The 22,194-nt window shown below is 42.4% G+C and overlaps 1 protein-coding gene across 2 annotated transcripts; it reads right to left on the bottom strand.

The window, feature by feature from the left end:
* Positions 1-6,092: 6,092 nt before the first annotated feature.
* LOC139374796 (uncharacterized) lies at positions 6,093-22,194 on the bottom strand. Of its 2 annotated transcripts, XM_071115938.1 has the most exons (5): positions 21,695-22,194; positions 21,208-21,335; positions 17,876-18,064; positions 10,127-10,238; positions 6,093-9,007 (listed from the first exon to the last, which is right to left on the bottom strand). In XM_071115938.1, the coding sequence occupies exons 1-5, from the start codon at positions 21,975-21,977 to the stop codon at positions 8,142-8,144; spliced, it is 1,578 nt and encodes a 525-aa protein (XP_070972039.1). In that variant the 5' UTR covers positions 21,978-22,194; the 3' UTR covers positions 6,093-8,141. The 2 variants fall into 2 exon arrangements, with proteins under 2 accessions (XP_070972039.1, XP_070972038.1); XM_071115937.1 differs by lacking the exons at positions 6,093-9,007; positions 10,127-10,238 and having other exon boundaries at positions 15,611-18,064; positions 21,695-22,190.

The raw sequence follows: 22,194 nt of genomic DNA, 5'->3' as shown, positions 1-22,194 counted from the left end.
ACCATACCTTTGTCTGTACATTATACCTTGAAGCTATTTCATCGCCCCCAGAAACCTCATTTTACTCTCTGTTCCAGACGTTCTAGACGACCAATTCTCATTGCTTTTAGCCGTACCCTTATCCTACTCCTCCTCTTTTCTTCTGGTGATGTAGAGGTGAATCCAGGCCCTGCAGTGCCTAGCTCCACTCCTATTCCCCAGGTGCTCTCTTTTGATTACTTCTGTAACCGTAATAGCCTTGGTTTCATGCATGTTAACATTAGAAGCCTCCTCCCTAAGTTTGTTTTATTCACTGCTTTATCACACTCTGCCAACCCGGATGTTCTAGCTGTGTTTGAATCCTGGCTTAGGAAGACCACAAAAAATTCTGAAATTTTCATCCCTAACTACAACATTTTCAGACAAGATAGAACTGCCAAAAGGGGCGGTGTTGCAATCTACGGCAAATATAGCCTGCAGAGTTCTGTCCTACTATCCAGGTCTGTACCCAAACAATTTGAACTTCTACTTTTAAAAATCCACCTCTCTAAAAACAAGTCTCTCACCGTTGCCGCCTGCTATAGACCACCCTCTGCCCCCAGCTGTGCTCTGGACACCATATGTGAACTGATTGCCCCCCATCTATCTTCAGAGCTCGTGCTGCTAGGCGACCTAAACTGGAACATGCTTAACACCCCAGCCATTCTACAATCTAAACTTGATGCCCTCAATCTCACACAAATTATCAATGAACCTACCAGGTACCTCCCCAAAGCCGTAAACACGGGCACCCTCATAGATATCATCCTAACCAACTTGCCCTCTAAATACACCTCTGCTGTCTTCAACCAAGATCTCAGCGATCACTGCCTCATTGCCTGCATCCGTAATGGGTCAGCGATCAAACGACCTCCACTCATCACTGTCAAATGCTCCCTGAAACACTTCAGCGAGCAGGCCTTTCTAATCGACCTGGCCGGGGTATCCTGGAAGGATATTGATTTCATCCCGTCAGTAGAGGATGCCTGGTTATTTTTTGAAGTGCCTTCCTAACCATCTTAAATAAGCATGCCCCATTCAATACATTTAGAACCAGGAACTCGCCCAAGCCTTCCCCATTTCTCCTCCCAAATCCAGTCAGCTGATGTTCTGAAAAAGCTGCAAAATCTGGACCCCTACAAATCAGCCAGGCTAGAAAATCTGGACCCTTTCTTTCTAAAAAGTATCTGCCGAAATTGTTGCCACCCCTATTACTAGCCTGTTCAACCTCCTTTCGTGTCGTCTGAGATTCCCAAAGATTGGAAAGCAGCTGCGGTCATCCCCCTCTTCAAAGGGGGGGACACTCTTGACCCAAACTGCTACAGACCTATATCTATCCTACCCTGCCTTTCTAAGGTATTCGAAAGCCAAGTCAACAAACAGATTACCGACCATTTCGAATCTCACCATACCCTCTCTGCTATGCAATCTGGTTTCAGAGCTGGTCATGGGTGCACCTCAGCCACGCTCAAAGTCCTAAACGATATCTTAACCGCCATCGATAAGAAACATTACTGTGCAGCCGTATTCATTGATCTGGCCAAGGCTTTCGACTCTGTCAATCACCACATCCTCATCGGCAGACTCGACAGCCTTGGTTTCTCAAATGATTGCCTCGCCTGGTTCACCAACTACTTCTCTGATAGAGTTCAGTGTGTCAAATCGGAGGGTCTGTTGTCCGGACCTCTGGCAGTCTCTATGGGGGTGCCACAGGGTTCAATTCTTGGACCGACTCTCTTCTCTGTATACATCAATGATGTCGCTCTTGCTGCTGGTGAGTCTCTGATCCATCTCTACGCAGATGACACCATTCTGTATACTTCTGGCCCTTCTTTGGACACTGTTAACAACCCTCCAGGCAAGCTTCAATGCCATACAACTCTCCTTCCGTGGCCTCCAATTGCTCTTAAATACAAGTAAAACTAAATGCATGCTTTTCAACCGATCACTGCCTGCACCTGCCCGCCTGTCCAACATCACTACTCTGGACGGCTCTGACTTAGAATACGTGGACAACTACAAATACCTAGGTGTCTGGTTAGACTGTAAACTCTCCTTCCAGACCAACATCAAACATCTCCAATCCAAAGTTAAATCTAGAATTGGCTTCCTATTCGCAACAAAGCATCCTTCACTCATGCTGCCAAACATACCCTTGTAAAACTGACCATCCTACCAATCCGCGACTTCGGCGATGTCATTTACAAAATAGCCTCCAATACCCTACTCAACAAATTGGATGCAGTCTATCACAGTGCCATCCGTTTTGTCACCAAAGCCCCATATACTACACACCATTGCGACCTGTAAGCTCTCGTTGGCTGGCCCTCGCTTCATACTCGTCGCCAAACCTACTGGCTCCAGGTCATCTACAAGACCCTGCAAGGTAAAGTCCCCCCTTATTTCAGCTCGCCGGTCACCATAGCATCACCCACCTGTAGCACGCGCTCCAGCAGGTATATCTCTCTGGTCACCCCCAAAACCAATTCTTTCTTTGGCCGCCTCTCCTTCCAGTTCTCTGCTGCCAATGACTGGAACGTACTACAAAAATCTCTGAAACTGGAAACACATCTCCCTCACTAGCTTTAAGCACCAGCTGTCAGAGCAGCTCACAGATTACTGCACCTGTACATAGCCCATCTATAATTTAGACCAAACAACTACCTCTTTCCCTACTGTATTTATTTTATTTTATTTATTTTATTTTGCTCCTTTGCACCCCATTATTTCCTTTGCACATTCTTCCACTGCAAATCTACCATTCCAGTGTTTTACTTGCTATATTGTATTTACTTTGCCACCATGGCCTTTTTTTGCCTTTACCTCCCTTATCTCACCTCATTTGCTCACATCGTATGTCGACTTGTTTCTACTGTATTATTGACTGTATGTTTGTTTTACTCCATGTGTAACTCTGTGTTGTTGTATGTGTCGAACTGCTTTGCTTTATCTTGGCCAGGTCGCAATTGTAAATGAGAACTTGTTCTCAACTAGCCTACCTGGTTAAATAAAGGTGAAATAAAATAAAATAAATAAAATTCTCCAGTAAAACCTGGTAAATCCAAGTACTTACCGTAGCAGCTGCCACCACAACATATATTGTCTGTGATTTACATTATATTTCTGCGGTACAGTTGATAACCATGGCAATGAATGCTAAGAAGCCAATCTTACTGAAGATCATATTCGTATCACTCTATTGGCCAAGGCCCTTGACCCATCATCCTCTGCTCTCCCTGGCAACCTCAACCTGTCTCTTGCACCGGGCACTTCTGATCCCCAGCAACATGGGCACCCCCACAATTTACACAATGTTTTTTTCCATCTATACTACACATTCCTTTGTCCCATGCCCTCCTGCACACTTTTCACATTTTGAACTCTCCCTCCTACAACATGACCATAAGCTTGACTTCTGAAACACCTTAGTGGGTTCGGCACAAAAGCTCTCACGGGACAACTGACATATCCCAACCTGACTATCAGGAAAAGACTGCTTCAAAACTCAAAAAGGACAGACCGTTTCTAATCAGTTTCACCACGCTCGCCACGGGGTCTGCTTCGAATCCAAAACAGCGGGCGTCACAGACACAGGGAATATTCTATTTTAGTTTCTCAACCTGATAAGATAATTATGTTCTCCAGGTACATCACCCAATTTAATTATATTATTCTCAGTCTGCCAACCAGAATTTGTAAGATCCTGGTTGAATGAAACAGACAGAGGCCCAGCTAAAATAGTCAAAAAGGTTTATTCACGGGAACGTTCTAAAGTCAAGAATACAAATCAATTCATTTTATACTGACTTCTCACACCCACACATTCACACAGCCATACGCGCGCGCACACACACAAACAGACACACACACATGTCCTGCTACATACACACTGTCTGTCTCACTACCCAGCCGACAGAGATAGTGACCTTGTCCTTGAGACGTACTCCCCGTTCTCTCCCAAAGCTCTAGTCAGGTCGGCACCAAGCTCAGACAGTCTGTGTTTAAAATACCATAAAGACATATTGTTTTACCCTAATTCTGACTAGGACTACACATTTATTGATTATGATTTTATACATTCTAATCAATTCCATACAATTATATGTTTCAGGGCGGGATATTCAAATCATTCAATTAACAGACATATCTCACCTATCACAACCTCAACACTTAACAGCAACCCAGTAATCACTCCTTTCAAATGCAAGCCACAGGTCTTTTCCCTAGGCACATAACGCAAAGAAACACAGACAGAAGAAACACAGAAAATCACCACAAGATCATTTCGAGGTACCTACACCAATTTATTTTCTACCCCAGGACACTTCACAGGATGATAATAAAATAATCAGCTAAAGATTTGTTCCCCTGCGTACATCTCAACCCACAATTTCTCCCTGTTGTGGACACTCATATGTCTGATAAGGTTACTCAGGAAAGAGAAGCTCTTGTAACACAGCTTACACTTGAAGGGCCTCTCCTTGATGTGAATGGTCTGGTGCTTCGTCACATAGTTCACCTGGGAAAAGTGCTTTCCACACGTGGGGCAGTCGTACGGCTTGCCTGCGTCCGTCCTAACGCTCGCCCTCCCACTTTGTGACCCAATGACACTAGAGGAGGTAGAAACAGGAGCCAACACCCTAATTAAGGTGGTTAGTCTTTGAGCTCCGTCCTCTAGCCATTGTTTGAATTGTGTGCTGTGTTCACCACTTCTTGTGATGACACCCATCCTGACCCATCTGTATTGGTGGGGTAACCCTGAGGTAACTGAGGAAGGCTAGACCCAGGTCCAGGCCTTCTATGAACCCAGTCACCAGGCATTAGACAAGACCCGGAAGGAGAAGACAGACTTCCACCAGGGGGATCTCCCACCACGATCTGAAGGCTGAAGCCCAGGGTGACCTGCTCTGTTCGTCATGGATACTGAGGTGTTTGTTTGTTCGTATCATAGGAACGGTAGGGACTATTTCTAGCGAACTGTTACTGTAGGACCTAAGCCTTCAGAGGGACCAAAAATCTTACAAAAGCCTACATTGTATCCCCTGGAGCCGGACCATTCAAGTTATAGCGAAGGAGGAACAATGCATTTTGGTGACATTATGAATGAATCAAACAGCCCTGGCCGCGCTTCGGGCTGCCGCTTACACAGAGACAGAACCAGCACAGACACAAATGTAACACACAGCATAAAATAATGCAACCAGCAAAACAAAAAACACTGTTTACACAACCTACGGTAGCCCAACACCACTATCACACCATCACCAAAAGTGACAACAGTGACACATCAAAGGTGAGGCTTGTGGTGCTGAAAGGACAGCGACCGTAATACATGCGCACTCCATGGCTAAAAGAGTGCACAGTTTTGGTCAAACACAGACACGGCAGATAGACAGCATCAAATAATGTCAAAGAAATAGCAGGCTATTCACAAAAACATTCAAATCAATCTATATATCCTCTCTGAAGGCTTAGAAGGCCTTCAAGGTTCGCCACTGGTTCCCAAGATGACCTGCTCTGATCATCATGGATATTGTGGTGTTTGTATCATAGAAACAGGAGGGTCTATCTCTATCAGCTCTGGGACCTGCTCCATCCCTGCACTGAGACTGTGAAGAGAAGGGTTTGTTCTGCAGACTGGATCCCTGACTGGAACCTCTGTCTCTCTGATGATGACCAAGACTGAAGATGTTCAGTCTACCTGTCCACTGGTTGTGTTCTGTGTGGTGGTGATGGAGAGTCTCTGTATCTCGTAGTTCGGTCCTGGTTCAGACTCCGGAAGGAACAGCGACGACTCCTGATCCGGGGCCATTGTTTGTCACCAGCCGCTTCAGAGATCCTGTCACTGCCCTAAAAACGAATTGTACTGAAGAGCATATAAAGGTTTCTAAGTCTTTGCTGAACATGACATATTATAAAATGTCAAGCCCATCTCTAACAATGTGATTAAAGTACCTAGCAATATGGAGTCATTGGAGTTTATTATAAAAAATGTCCATATGTGTTGATTCAGGAATTAAGTATAATGTTTTGGTTCGACTGAGAGAAGGAAAAAATAACCAAGTCAGACAGCACAGAGTCAATTATGTATTTCATTTGAACAAAATGGTCATACATTCACATAACCTGGTGTACAGTACTTTTATTGTACAAAACAATACATAACAAGTAGTAACTTTTCTCAGTATGGTAACACTTGACCTTTTAAGTAAATCTCGCTTTGATGAAAAACATTTTAGAATAGTTTTTGAAAAGATTCAACATTACACACATCTTCACTACTTTATGTCAAGTAAACATGAATTAAGGCACTATAATTTCCTCATAAAACACCAACGTCAAACAACATGACAGGTTGTCACTTTTCATCAGTGAAGCATTTTTACAGACATCATCACCACCATATCATCTACTCTGCCTTATCATACTCATTCTTTCCTCAGTTCACCTCATCCAGTTCCATACTACAACCCAAACCAGCAGAATTAACTACAAACAAACTAAATAGTACTACAGTGCCTTCAGAAAGTATTCACATACCTTGAATTTTTCCACATTGTTGTGTTACAAAAGTGGGATAAATTGGATTTGTACTTTTTTTGTCAATGATCTTACTAAAAATACTATCAAACATCAGTAAAAAAGTAAATAATTAGAAAACATTAATATACTGTTTCTACATTCAACCCCCCGAGTCAATACATGTTAGAATCACTTTTGGCAGCGATTACAGCTGTGAGTTTCTCTGGGTAAGTCTCTAAGAGCTTTCCACACCTGGATTGTTCAACATTTGCCCATTATTCTTAAAACAAAATTCTTCAAACTCTGTCAAATTGATTGTTGGCCATTGCTAGACAACCATTTTCAGGTCTTGCCATAGATTTAAGCAGATTTAAGTCAAAACTGTAACTCGGCCACTCAAGAACATTTATTTTCTTCTTGGTAAGCAACTCCAGTGTAGATTTGGCCTTGTGTTTTAGGTTATTGTCCTAGTGAAAGGTGAATTAATCTCCCAGTGTCTGGTGGAAAGCAGACTGAACCAGGTTTTCCTCTAGGATTTTGCCTGTGCTTAGCTCCATTCAGTTTCTTTTTTTATCCTGAAAAACGTCCCATTCCTTAACAATTCCAAGCATACCCATAACAGGATGTAGCCAGCACTATGCTTGAAAATATAGAGAGTGGTACTCAGTAATGTGTTTTATTGGATTTGCCCCAAACATACACTTCGTTTTCAAGACAAAAAGTGAATTGCTTTGTCAATTTTTTGGAAAACAGGATGTATGTTTTGGAATATTTAGGCTTCCTTCTTTTCACTCTGTCAATTAGGTTAGTATTGTGGAGTAACTACAATGTTGTTGATCCATCCTCAGTTCTCACATCACAACCATTAAACTCAAACTATTTTAAAGTCACCATTGTCCTCATGGTGAAATCCCCGAGTGGTTTCCTTCCTCTCCGGAAACTGAGTTAGGAAGGACGCTTGTATCTTTGTAGTGACTGGGTGTTTTGATACTTCATTCAAAGTGTAATTCATAACTTCACCATTCTCAGAAGGATATTCAATGTCTGCTTTTTTAAATTTGTACCCATCTACAAATAGGTGCCCTTCTTTGCGGAGCATTGGAAAACCTCCCTGGTCTTTGTGGTTGAATCTGTTTGAAATTCACTGCTCGATTGAAGGACTTTAAAGATAATTGTATGTGTGGGGTACAGAGATGAGGTAGTCATAAAACAATTAGGTTAAACACTATCATTGCACACAGAGTGAGTCCATAAAACGTATTATGAGACTTGTTAAGCACATGTTTACTCCTGACCTTATTTAGGCTTGCCATAACAAAGGGGTTTCAGCTTTTCATTTTTTATTAATTTGTAAACATTTCTAAAAACATAATTACACTTTGAAATTGTGGGGTATTGTGTGTAGGCCAGTGACCAAAAAATCTAAATGTAATCCATTTTAAATTCAGGCTGTAACAACAAAATGTGGAAAAATCAAGGGGTGTGAAAACCTTGTGAAGGCACTGTGAAGGCACTACATGCGCTGTGTGCATTTTCTGTTGTGTCCTCAGGAAGCTCCTCTCTGAGAACACCTTCCTGCAGTGCGTACAGGCGAACAACATCTATCCCGTGTGGACCTTCAGGTGCATCTTCATATTGTGCTGGCGGGAGAACCTCTTCTCACACTGGGGGCAGCTGTACGGTTTCTCCCCTGTGTGGACCCTCAGGTGCCTCTTCAGGTTGGACGAGTCTGAAAAACTGACCCGGCACAGGTGGCAGCCGAAAGGTTTCCCCCCTGTGTGCATCCTCTGGTGGAGCTCCACCTGTTCGGGGAAACTGAAGACTTTCCCACAGAATGAAGACGGGAAGCGCTTTTCTTTGGTGCCGCCACCTTTACTGATTCCGTCTCTATTACCATCATTTGTCAATGGGCTTGTGTAGCCATTCAGTGTTTTGGCATTGTCCGAGGTCTGGTTTAACATTAGGAGAGTGTGAGGAGGATGAAGGCCAGGGAGTGTCTGTGTTGTTGCAGGGTCCATGTTCCAGTTGATAGATCCTATAGAAGGCAGGCTGAAGGCAGCACCTGTTAGGGGGTTAACCTGAGGCGCCGTCAGTCTCTCTGAATCACAACTATAAGAGCAGGCCGGAGCATCACTCGAGGAGTCTGTGTCTGTTCTCTCCCGCTGCATACCGACACCTCCCCGTCCCCGCAGACAAAATCTACGCCTCGCCCTGGTCTCAGCCAGTCTGTTGTCATGGAGACTATGTTCAGTTGTTGTTTTGTGTTCGACTGTCTGTTTCTGGTTGTGGTAAACAGTGTTGTTCCCCAGTCCAGAGTTGAAGATGCTGTCCCATCCACTGACCTCCACTATGTCGCCTCTGGTCCTGGCCTGCTCAGTGATGTTATCCACTGGGCCCTTGGCACCCGTCTGGGTCTGGGAATCCAAAATGGCCGACCAGTCTTCTCTGTTATCCTCCAGCCAACCACCTGCAGGATGCGTTTAGAAAACAGACTTTAAAAACATGGCAGAGAACTTTACATGTAGAGTTTTTTTTAGTTAGTTACTTGGGCCCGGTTTCCCAAAAGCATCTTAAGGCTATGTTCATCGTTAGAACCTTGGTATGAGCATCGTTAATCGGTTTCCCAAAACCATCATTACTAAAGTTGCTCTTGAAAAGGCTTGTTGTTTAACGACTGCCTCAGACCACATGTAGAACAGCTAAGTATGTTGTTAGATGCATTTTTGCCCATCCGCATCACTTTATACACACAATCAAGATGTCCGCTAAACACAAAATCAAGATGTTTACCGGTCTTTCTGTGACAGCCGACAACTTCAGAACGAATGTGACAGTGACTACAAAACTACAAATACAAAGTTGCTCATTTCTTTGCATAACAAGCAAAGGATATAAAGATGCTTCAAATTAAAACCTAGATGACTGTATTAAAATAAATATAGTAGGCCTATAGGCTACAGAGACCTGTATTTTGAATGTTAATTCAATGGAGCTTTATTTAGCTCCTTGTATGCTACTGTCTGTAATTTTGGCCTCAATATATGTAATGATGTGTAACATGTGCGCAACGATGTTCCAAACCTTGATCTAGTGCATTATTATAGGGTAAGCATTAGAATAAGCCACCTCAGTATTTGTAGCCATAGGTGATACTATCTCTAGGAGCTGATCCGTCGTCAGTATTGTGGAATAATTCAAATGTTAAAGGTAAGATTGGAAAGGGAGAACGCTGATCTGAGAGCAGGGCTGCCGTTCTTTCGATCCTATCAGTATCGACACATGCCTCAACAACGCACTTAGCGAACGTTCTCTCTGCTTGGTGTTTTGGGAAACGCATGTTACATTTTAGGACGTTGTAAGAAAGAAGCATCTGTAAAAAAAACTTGTACGCCTAAGTTCCATCGCTATAGGGAAATCAGGCCCTGGTCATGTTCATACGTTATAATGTGTGTTTTTGTATGTAAACATGTTGTATTAACTTAATTTTATGAAAAAAACGTTTTTTCAAAATTATAATAGCCAGGCGCATCACTATTCCCATTGAAGATATATTACTGTATGGAGGCTATATGTATTTCTCCCTTACCTTGCTCCCCCATCTTTAGTCCACTCAGCAGGTCAATGCTCTCTGGTCCATCTTCTATTGTCTCCTCTTTGACCAGCAGCAGATCAGGCTTCCCATCCTCCATGTCTACTGGCTGTAAGAGATACAGAGGGAGAGGATGTTGGATCAAGAAATCTTATATGAGCACCCTGCTATGAGCATCTTCTGATTGGGCAATGAGGGACTGCTATGAGTACTATACAAACATGCTAGTTGATATGACACTATGCAAACATGTTAGTTGATTTGATACTATACAAATGTACACTGAACAAAATATAAAAACGCTACATGGAGCAATTTCAAAGATTTTACATTGTTACAGTTCATATAAGGAAATCAGTCAATTGAAATACATTTATTTGGCCCTAATCTATGGATTTCACATGACTGGGAATACAGATATGCATCTGTTGGTCACAGATACCTTAAAAACAAGTAGGGGCGTGGATCAGAAATCCAGTCAGTATCTGGTGTGACCACCATTTGCCTCGTGCAGCGCGACACATCTCCTTCACATAGAGTTGATCAGGCTGTTGACTGTGGCCTGTGGAATGTTGTCCCACTCTTCTTCAATGGCTGTGCAAAGTTGTTGGATATTGGCGGGAACTGGAACACTTTCGTACACGACGATCCAGAGCATCACAAACATGCTCTATGGGTGACATGTCTGGTAAGTATGCAGGCCATGGAAGAACTGGGAAAGAACAGGAACTGTGTACAGATCCTTGAGACATGGGGCCGTGCATTATCATGCTGAAACATGAGGTGATGGAGGCGGATGAATGGCACGACAATGGGCCTCAGGATCTCGTCACGGCAACTCTGTGCATTCAAATTGCCATTGATAAAATGCAATTGTGTTCATTGTATGTAGCTTATGCCTGCCCATACCATAACCCCATCGCCATCATGAGGCACTCCGTTCAGAACGTTGACATCAGCAAACCGCTCGCCCACACGATGCCATCTGCCCAGTACAGTGGAAACCGGGATTCATGCGTGAAGAGCAAACTTCTCCAGCGTGCCAGTGGCCATCAAAGGTGAGAATTTGCCCACTGAAGTTGGTTATGATGCCGAACTGCAGTCAGGTCAAGACCCTGGTGAGGACGATGAGCATGCAGATGAGCTTCCCTAAAACAGTTTGACAGTTTTTGCAGAAACACTGATGCAAACCCAGTTTCATCAGTTGTCCAGGTGGCTGGTCTCAGACGATCCCTCAGATGAAGAAGCCAGGTGTGGAGGTCCTTGGCTGGCGTGGTTACACATGGTCTGCGGTTGTGAGGCCAGTTGGACGTAATGCCAAATTTTCTAAAATGGAGGTGGCTGATAGTAAATGAATGAACATTCAATTCTCTGGCAACAGCTCTAATGGACTATCCTGCAATCACATTTAAGAGTGGCCTTTTGTCCCCAGCACAAGGTGCACCTGTGTAATGAGCATGCTGTTTAATCGTTTTCTTGATATGCCACACCTGTTAGGTGGATGGATTATCTTGGCAAAGGAGAAATGCTCACTAACAGGGATGTAAAGAAATGTATGGACAACATGAGAGAATTACGTTTTGTTGTGCATATGGAAAATTTCAGGGATATTTTATTTCAGCTCATGAAACATGGCATCAACACGAAGCTTACTTAGGTCCCCAGCACAGTTGAGCCAGTCACGTGTTTGTTTGTAAATAGCACTACAGGGGAAAGCGGGAGCAGTTAAATCCAGCTGTGTATTGACAGGGGTCGCGTTTTATATTTAAAGTAAACTGGGAGTTTTTTTTCTTCAATAGAGTGATCAAGGACGTGCAACTATAGTTTTTCCTCACAGATAATACATTATTGCAACACAGGCAGAAAATAGCTTAATTTTCATTAGATGACAACAGAAGTGCAACGCAATTTGGCTGGCAGCCACACAAGTAAATTAACTTACAATGAAAAAGCTGTCTTTTTTTCCGACCAAAAACGATGGATGGCCAATATCTTTCTAATGTTTAGACCTATCATAGAAAGAAGGTAGCTAGCTACTTGTCCTAATATAAATGCTTAAAGTGAATCTAGCACTTTACCATCGAAAATAGACTGGCTACACCAAGAAATGTACCGGAGAAAAAAAAAGCTACACATCACTCAGAGTACTGTCTGCCTGTTCGTGAATTCTCATTCAAGATGAGTTGCAACTGAAGTACAAAATTGCTCTGATGCCGAGCAGAATTTAAAATAAGAAGCATTTTAGATCTGCGTTTACAAAATATTTATTTTCCACCATAATTTGCAAATAAATTCATTAAAAATCCTACAATGTGATTTTCTGGATGTTTATTCCTAATTTTGTCTGTCATAGTTGAAGTGTACCTATGAGGAAAATTACAGGCCTCAACTTTTTAAGTGGGAGAACTTGCACAATTGGTGGCTGACTAAATACTTTTTTGCCCCACTGTATGTTTAACTTCATGAGCTGGATTGCCTGTCTTTGCAATTTGTTTATTTTCGTTTGTGCTTGTTAACATATTTAGCTATCAGCCTCCATGGAAATTCGCTATTAATTGTGACAATTTTGTGAGAATTCTGGTAATAGACACCCAATGGGCTTTTATTTGTTTGTTTCCTGGGTTGAGAGGACAGTATGACAATCTGGATACCGCCCAACCCTATCTAAGTGTAGAGAATCGTTGTACCATCTAAACCGCTGTGAAATATATTTTCAATAACCAAAAAGTATTTCCAGCTGGTGTACAAAACCGGAAGTTAAAGACGCAAAAATTAAACTTACGAACGCGAAGCATAAAAATAGTGCACATAGAACAGATCTACCGCTTATTAGACTTGCTTTCAATAAGAATGACAGATCTACAACTGTCATTTCTATGTGAATTTGGTGGGGTCGCCCAAAAAGGTACATGATGCAGCATTGATGGTTTGATGATTGAAAGGCATGGACTTTCAACGTGGTGTGTTTACCCATCCCCACTGTAGTTACAGAATGACTTCATTGTTGTTAAACCCATCATGGTGGACATAAATATGTGGGTAAAAACAAGCCAGCTATGATAAGTAAAAAAAATAAAAAGACAAACCTGACTAAACTATAATGACGGGTACAGTAGGTGTTTGTTAGTGTGTGGGTATGTGTAGGTATATTTAGTAAGTGTATATTGGTTATAAAGTGCTGTCTGGTGTATGCAGAATAGGGTGAGATCAGATGTGATGTATACTAAAGCGAGTTTCAGTGAAAGTCTTAGAATGAAAAGTCCCATTTTGTGTATATTAACCCTTTCCACTCACACCCCGTCATTCCGTGTACAGGTTGAAAATACAAGATTTTGACATTGATAAGCGCCTAAATTGGAATGCAGTGGCTGTGCAGTAACATGCTATATATGATGTCAGAGCTCCGCTTCCCATCACTGTATGAGATTTGACTGACAGCCGTTATAAACTTGAGCACTGCGCAACAAGATGTCCCCATCCCACCTGTTAATTGGGTTACTTTAGCACATTTGTTGTTGTCTGAGTGAGGGGAATGCTGGAAATTGAGTCAATGCGTTCTGAAAGATGAGACGTTGAGGATTATAATAACTACCACTGATGTCATACAAGCAAACCACACACCTGTGAGTCCAAATGTGCACTTCACATTTCCATATTGGAAAACATGTCATTTAGAGTATCAACGTTTATGATCGCCATGTTTGATCCACAGTTACAAGGACGACATGCGTTAAACCCTGGGTTGTCCTGAACACAATGAGACTGTGTTTGTCGTATTGTGTAGAACCTTAGCCGAGGAACACGCACTTGAATACACTCATGACTCCATTCTATATGCACCAAAATTACAGTCTGTTTGTCTGAAGTACCTTTTGAAAGCCTACCACTGTATTAGCTAGTCATGTTGACAATAGGATACGCTGTCAAATTATGCCCACCTGACCCAGATTGCGATTTCTAATAGAAAAATGTGAGATTACGTAAACAGCAACAGTAATTCGTGACCTTGGGAGTTCAAAGTTCTATCTGCGCAAAGCATAGTTCTGAGATATTGAACATCAAAGTTCTCATCCCAGATCTCAGAACTGTTTTGTAATGAATTCTTCTTTCATAACCCAATAAAGTCCTCACTTTAAAAGGTACCTGAAGTGCAGGGTATAAAAATCTTGAGACATTTGCAAATCAGTTTTTTTTTTTTGGGGGGGGGGGGTCATTCACAGATAGAACCTTATGGCTCTGAAATGTCAACCTGGGTTTCAAAGATGTTTGCGAAGATATCACTTTTTCTTTTACCATCGTAAGTTGTCTTTATCACAAATCTGACATCACACGTGTAGTACCAACTAAAGAGCAACTATGTGAATAACACATTTTTGACCAAAATGTGAGAGCCTTTAGGTCTCGAATTGTGTGATGGTGGGGACGCAGGGTTGTGTTCCAAACAAAAAACTGCAAGTGTGCTTGCCTCAGTTCCTCAATGGCAATGCAAGCAGAGCTCAAATAAGCCATAAAGTCATAAAAGTGCACTGAAATTACTTCGGAACAATGCACACCTCTTTAACCAGTTAGACCTCTCACTAGGTTGGCGACCCCCATTGGGTTGTGCCGTGGCGGAGATCTTTGTGGGCTATACTCAGCCTTGTCTCAGGATGGTAAGTTGGTGGTTGAAGATATCCCTCTAGTGGTGTGGGGGCTGTGCTTTGGAAAAGTGGGTGGGGTTATATCCTGCCTGTTTGGCCCTGTCCGGGGGTATCATTGGATGGGGCAGCAGTGTCTCCTGACCGCTCCTGTCTCAGCCTCCAGTATTTATGCTGCAGTAGTTTGTGTCGGGGGGCTAGGGTCAGTCTGTTATATCTGGAGTATTCCTTCGGTCTTATCCCGTGTCCTGTGTGAATTTAAGTATGCTCTCTCTCTAATTGTCTCTTTCTCTCGGAGGACCTGAGCCCTAGGACCATGCCTCAGGACTACCTGGCATGATGACTCCTTGCTGTCCCCAGTCCAACTGGCTGTGCTGCTGCTCCAGTTTCAACTGTTCTGCCTGCGGCTATGGAACCCTGAGCTGGACGTGCTACCTGTCCCAGACCTGCTCTTTTCAACTCTCTAAAGACAGCAGGAGCGGTAGAGATACTCTTAATGATCGACTATGAAAAGCCATCTGACATTTACTCCTGAGGTGCTGACTTGTTGCACCCTCAACAACTACTGTGATTATTATTATTTGACCATGCTGGTTATTTATGAACATTTGAACATCTTGGCCATGTTCTGTTATAATCTCCACCCGGCACAGCCAGAAGAGGACTGGCCACCCCTCATAGCCTGGTTCCTCTCTAGGTTTCTTCCTAGGTTTCTGCCTTTCTAGGGAGTTTTTCCTGCCACCGTGCTTCTACACCTGCATTGCTTGCTGTTTGGGGTTTTAGGCTGGGTTTCTGTACAGCACATTGATATATCAGCTGGTGTAAGAAGGGCTATATAAATACATTTGACTCAAACCATTTTTTACTTATCTTGCTCCCACTCCAAAATTACAATGAATATTCATATTTTGTTACTGAATGTTTCCAGAGTATTTTCAGATTTTGTTATTGACAAATGCCATGAAAAGTACAGTAAATGTCCAATGCACATAAAATCAACCGTGTAATGTTTGGATTCAGTCTTGTGTCAGGTGAACTGTTGTCTTCACCTTTGGTCAAATAATTTCCCCATCAACTCTAAAGTGTTCTCCTTCAATTTCTACCATGGTAATGCATATGCTTTTAATAGTTAATCTGGTAGAAATTTCAATTTGGCCCAATCCATATTGACCAATTTCCACAAGTGGAAGGGGCTAAACATAAACAAGTGTTAAATATACCATATGAAAACCACACATACACATCAAAGAAATCTGCATGATCTTCATAAACTATTCATTTTCTCATTAAAAGTGTTTTGGGTTCATTTCTGAACATCATATATCCTACACAGCACAAACACAATATGAAACAGATTCTCAGGAGTGAATGTGCCTTATACACCGAGTGTACAAAACATAAGGAACACCTTCCTAATACTGAGTTGCACCCCCTTTTGCCCTCAGAACAGCCTTAATTCGTCAGGACATGGACCCAACAAGATGTCGAAAGCGTTCCACAGAGATGCTGGCCCATGTTGACTCCAATGCTTCCAACGTTGTGTTAAGTTGGCTGGATGTCCTTTGGGTGGTGGACCATTCTTGATACACACAGGAAAATGTTGAGTGAAACACCCAGCAGCATTGCGGTTCTTGACACACTCAAACCAGTACGCCTGGCACCTACAATCATACCTCATTCAAAGGCACTTTAGTCTGTCTTGCCCAGTCACCCTCTAAAATGGCACACACACACTATCCATGTCTCAAGGCTTTAAAATCCTTCTTTAACCTGCCTCCTCCCCTTCATTTACAGACTGAAGTTGATTTAACAGGTGACATCAATAAGGGATCATAGCTTTCACCTGGATTCACCTGGTCAGTCTGTCATAGAAAGAGAAGGTGTTCCTAATGTTTTATACATTCAGTGTATATCACAATGTCTGGATGCAATATTCTGCCCAGGAATATTCAACACTGAAATCTGTTACTCTGGTTATTCAAAATGCATAATTTATGTTGACAACAATGTAAATTTGTGTTTGTCTTTAATGCAGGGTTTGATCTAAACGCCAGAAGCTATTGAGTGGAATGGTTACTTTCTATGTTAGAGTGGAATGGTTTTTCTGCTGGTGTATCCTGAGGTATCTTCTCTCTGAGAACTTCTTCCCGCAGTGCGTACAGGCGAATGGCCTCTCTCCCGTGTGGACCTTCAGGTGCATCTTCAGGTTGCCAGCCTGGGTAAAGCGCATGTGACACTGGGGGCAGCTGTAGGGTTTCTCCCCTGTGTGGACCTTCTGGTGCAACTTCAAGTGGTCCTGGCGGGAGAACCTTTTCTCACACTGGGGGCAGCTGTAGGGTTTCTCACCTGTGTGGATCCTCTGGTGCCTCTCCACCTTCTGGGGGCAGCTGAAGCCTTTGTTACAGAACATGCAGAGGAACCGTTTCTCTTTAGTATTGCCTGATGTTTCTCCACCTCCCCGAGCGTTTGCCCTTTGGTCGTTTGAGTTCAAGACCTGATCGAAAAGGACGGGGCCGTGTGAATCAGAAAGCCCCATCGAAGCGGACACTGGGTCGCGATCCCTGAATGCATGTAAAGGGGAGTGGGTTGCGACATTTGGATTAGTCTCTAAGCTTCCTCTGTAATCTAAGAATTCTCTGCCCTGTGAGTGTCGGTCTCCTAGGTGACTATCTGCATTCCATGTGGGTGGAGCATCGCCCTCCACTTTCACATCTACGACCAGACCCTCCCTTTTCTTATCTAGGCACCCTGCAGAGTATACACTACTACTGTACTGGTTCCAGTACCCTCTAGACAGATCAGTCTGTGTCTCTAAACCCAAGGATATGTTGCCAGGTTCCATCTCTGTAGCGTAAGAGGAAGACAGATCATCACTGCCAGTGTCTAATGTGTCACCTTCACCATCTCCACGGGAATGTACCGTCCTCTGGGTCTGGTGAAATACTGGTAGGTACTCTGAGCTGGGAGCAGAAGGACAGCCCAGTCTCCCCAGCCCCAGTCTCTCTGGGTCTGATCTGTGGTCAAATCCTGTGTGTAAGAGCCTGCGTGTTACAGTTAAAGTCTTTGTGTCTGTCTCGGACTTGAGGACGGCGTTCGGCGTTCCACTGACCTCCGTGATGCTGCGTTGGGTCCTGGGCTGCGCTGGAGCGGTGGTGTTGTCCTCCGTGGCTATAGAGGGCACTCCAGCCGCTGCTCCAGTTTGGATGTCTCTGTTGTGCCGTGGGTCCTCCTCTCCTTCAGACTTCTCCTGCTTCACCAGAGGCGATCCTCCGGGCCCTGCAGCATCTGCATCTACAGACTGACAAGAAGAGAGGAGCTTATTATTGGTACATGACTTGAATTGGATAACAACGCCGTGGAGAAGTCTCACAAGCTCCCCTATCCTCCTGAGACTCAGCAATTCATTTGCCCTCTAATGGACATTCCTTTTTGATCCGTATCTCTAATTAAGGCCATACATGCCACTGTGTCAGGTCCTGTTGTACCTTTGAGAAGACAGTCTGGGCTTTTCAATTATATTGTGGTGGTATCACCGTCATAATTCTTTTTTTTCTTCCTGGTTCTCCAAATGGCTACAATCACAATTACCATCACAATTAGTAATTGTATAATTATCATTTTTGTGAGTTTGATATTCAAATTGTTTCTAATTGGTAAATCTCAGTTGTAGTTTGGTCATCATTTATTCAGATTAAATAAGAGCTTGTTGTGATGCTGAGTTATTTACCGAAATGTTGGTTTGTAAATAACTAATTGATGGACTCAATTATTTGAATTCCATTTAGTTTGTTGTTGGTTTGTTGTTGCTCTCAACGCGTTGTTTGCACCGTTTTTCTAGAGATATCTCTCTCTGGGATATGTTGCCCAACTCATCATAGTTAAGCACAGAACATGTGGTAATTAACTACAATGACCAGAATCAATTGCATCTTCATCTGCCTGTTCTCATTGGTTCTTGCCAGTGGGGCTGGCAGACAGACATGGAGAGGAAGAGCGATAGAGAGATGCAGTTGCTTAGGTATCTCTACATGACAATACATTAATTGATTTAATGTTTTTATTTAGCAGTCTTAAAAGTATGGCTTATTTACTTTGATGAACTACTGAAATGGTGATTTCGTCAAACATCTAGGCTAACCTACATGCCTGGAGGGTGACTCTTTGGGGAGCACAGAGATCGATGGCTGCAGTGTTCATTTTCTCACCTATTTTAGATTGAGTTTTTATGACTAAAATACCCATTTTAGTAATTTCATCCTTCTTAGTTTTAGTTATTATCAGTTGACTACAACTCTGGACAATTTTTGTCTAGTTATAGTCACAATCATTTTAATCATTGTAGTTATTTTTGTTTTACTGAAGAGTTCATACAAACCTCCAACTTAACTTCCATCATGCACATAATAGCTTCCACTTCCTTATTCACAGCTATTTTAGTCACGTAAGTCAGTGCATTATTTTCTATTAAATAATAAAATATTTAGGTGAAGTCTAACTTCCATCGTGTTCCCATTCAGATAGCCTTGTACATCTAGTTCTACTATCCCCTCTTATACCTTAGCTGGCAACATTGATATTGTGGCAGATTGTAACCAATGCCAGCCATACTTAACCATATACTATAAAGCCTTGGCTACAGGTTAAACAATTTATAGCTCTGATTTTTCTCCCCATCATAACTGTCAAGAGGATAAATACGTGTTTTCCTTAAAAGGGGGAGAATGAGCTTTCCAGAAATGCCAGAAGTATTACTGTACTCCTAATAATCAACAAATAGCAACTCACAATAATCAGCAAACCGCAACTCACATTTGCAGATCGTGAGAGACTGCATCCAACACAGATTAATGAATAACAGCACACATGGGAAATAGAGCTGCTGATTAAATCAAAGGAAAAATAGCCTACATGAAAGTAAGGGAGAGAGAGTAAACAGTATTGTTTAAAGAGTGACTGAAGAGACTGTTTTTTATGCAATACTATTGAGCTCGCCAGCTTGTAGTCCAAAAAAAATATTAAATGAATTAGCATTTTTTACCTCTGGTTCGTTGGGCATTCCTCTGGGGGGAAATCATCAGGTAGGGGTATAAACCAAAAGTAAGACCCGAGGTTAACACACAAGGCTTCGGAGATGTTATAGTTTTTGTTCTATGAGATAAATGTAATGTTAACTGACTGATATTATGAAGCCTTTATGTGCTCAAAATATGTAAGTTGCTAACGAGTCCCAAACGGTCAAACAAATTTAACTACTACATAAATCCGATTTTTTTTTCTTTACATCTCTACGCCGACTACGTAATCTAGTCCGCCAACATTCTAGTTGGCTTTTTTTTTATATAGCTTTCTACGTAGCTCTACGTACATTTGTGCGGCTGAATTTTTGGAATGCAAATCAAAAACGGACCTACATGTTACAAAAATCTTTATCAACCTGGCCAGATTGTATAATAGGGATAATTTCTGTCGTCACATTCTGCGACTGCAGCGGTGTATCTGATCTACGCATGTGCCAGCACCAGCAGCGCAAGTCTCACTACATGCTTATGTACAAGTGAAGTGAGTTCGGAAAAACTGAAAACTATGCATCTTAGAAATAGTTTTCACATACAAACGTTATATGTCTGAACTCAGAATCAAATAGGCTTACCCAAAATAACATGGATGCTGTGGTAGAATGTTTATTTTGATTGGGGATTTTGATAAATGCACATTATCGCCTGATTTCAGATGTGTCATGAAAAATATTATTAGGGAAATAGTTATTCTTGCAAAGCATGTAACCGTTTAAATCAAACTATTATATTGTGTTCTTATGCGCCACCAGCCACTCTCTACGATAAAGGCTAAACATTTCTAAACCTGACAAAGTCAGAGTCTACGAACGCACGTAGTGGTACTTAATCGGCCGACCTAGACGGTCACACTTACAAGGCTTCCTATAAATCGTTTACGACCTAAGAATTTGCCCACATAAGACGGCTAAAATCATACAGTCTGTGGAGGCCTTTACCAGATCGAACGAAACCTCAAGGATGGTATATTGTTTTGCTTCAGGCTGCAAACATATCTCTACAGCGGGAAGGTTATCGTTTTGAGAACGATGTTGTAATCAAGAAACTTTGGGTCCGTTTGATAAGGTAAGCTAAATCTGTTAGCGAGACTTCAATGGCAGATGTAGTTTTATTTTTTTGTGTTAGCACATCTTTTCACTTGTTTTGATTACATAAATGCCTCAAAATTCAATTATGTAATCTGATGATTTTCATATTACACAACGTATAAGATCTAAGCCTGTGTTTACCAGATCTTATTTTCGGCATTTATAAAAAAAACAAATAATAATTTCCCCATACGCTTTGGCCAACGAGCCATGGCGTTGTAAGCCTCCGTTAGTGCCTACAAAAATACGCCTTTAATATTGCTCTCTATTACACTAACCTCTATCACAATAATGTTCTGAATTGAGGTTCGAGTGCCCTCGTCAACAGTGATTGGTTGGTCATCGCTCCATGTATTGTGACCCGCTGGCTTCACAAAGCTCCTGTGGCCTCCAGTGAGATGTCCACCTGAGTGTGAGATTGGGAGAAAATAGGCGTAGGTTAGCTACTGTCAATGCTCAACCGTATATTTATCAAACACGGTCTAGAATTTACAAGGATGTAAGATAACTAATCAAATTATTGATATACTATTTACTGATCGATGTATTATTATGTAACATGCATCACATTGGTTTCATTGAGTAGATAATAGGAAATGCAGTAAATCAAGAATCTTGTTAGAATATGATAGTGTCTTCGCGCAAGTGTTACTATCCTGCTTAACAAGACCCAATTCTAACACACGTGCAGAACGGAACAGGGCGACAGGCACTGAGATATGAACGTCGACAGGCCGCGCATCCTCAGCCTTATGCAAAATATACCTCTTGTCATTCCTTTGTATCGGTCGAGGACCTTGACACTACTGGGACGACTGGCGAGGACGCGCTCTCGTATTGTCCTCTCTGCGCGCTCCCGTGCCACCTTTAGTTCCAATAGCTGTAGTTTCCTCCGCAAGGCCCCGTTTTCTTTCTGGCTTTGAGTTATTTCCAAACGAAACACTGCATAGTCGTCGTCTACGAGTTTACAGATCTCTGCCACGGCTGCATTCGCTAGCACCTCCATGACGGAGGCTATTTGAGTGTGAAAAACCATACAGTTAGCCATTGTTAGCTAAGCAGCTAGCTAGCGTTACCTAGATAACATCTATCAACCAAGTCCAGTCCCCAACGCGAATTAAACACTACCTGAGGTAAGTATGTAATGCGGTGTAGTTCAATTAGTTTTTTTTTTCTCAGTCTAGGGTGGTGTTACACGTCTAAACAATAACGCTAACGTGGAATTTGTATTTGGTCGCCTGACTTCCGTTTACTTCTTCTTCAAT

This window comes from Oncorhynchus clarkii, chromosome 19, assembly GCF_045791955.1.
Source record: "Oncorhynchus clarkii lewisi isolate Uvic-CL-2024 chromosome 19, UVic_Ocla_1.0, whole genome shotgun sequence".
NCBI lineage: Eukaryota > Metazoa > Chordata > Actinopteri > Salmoniformes > Salmonidae > Oncorhynchus > Oncorhynchus clarkii.
Note: the sequence above shows the minus strand (reverse complement) of the source record. Positions and strands in the feature narration are given on the sequence as shown.

Bases quoted from the DNA above. Each gene is read 5' to 3' on its own strand.
- LOC139374796 (XM_071115937.1), bottom strand. From the start codon at position 21,977: ATGGCTAACTGTATGGTTTTTCACACTCAAATAGCCTCCGTCATGGAG. The intron at 21,336-21,694 runs GTATATTTTGCA...TCTCACACTCAG, and splicing joins ATACAAAGGAATGACAAGAG to GTGGACATCTCACTGGAGGC. The intron at 18,065-21,207 runs GTTAGTGTAATA...TCTTCTTGTCAG, and splicing joins AGAACATTATTGTGATAGAG to TCTGTAGATGCAGATGCTGC.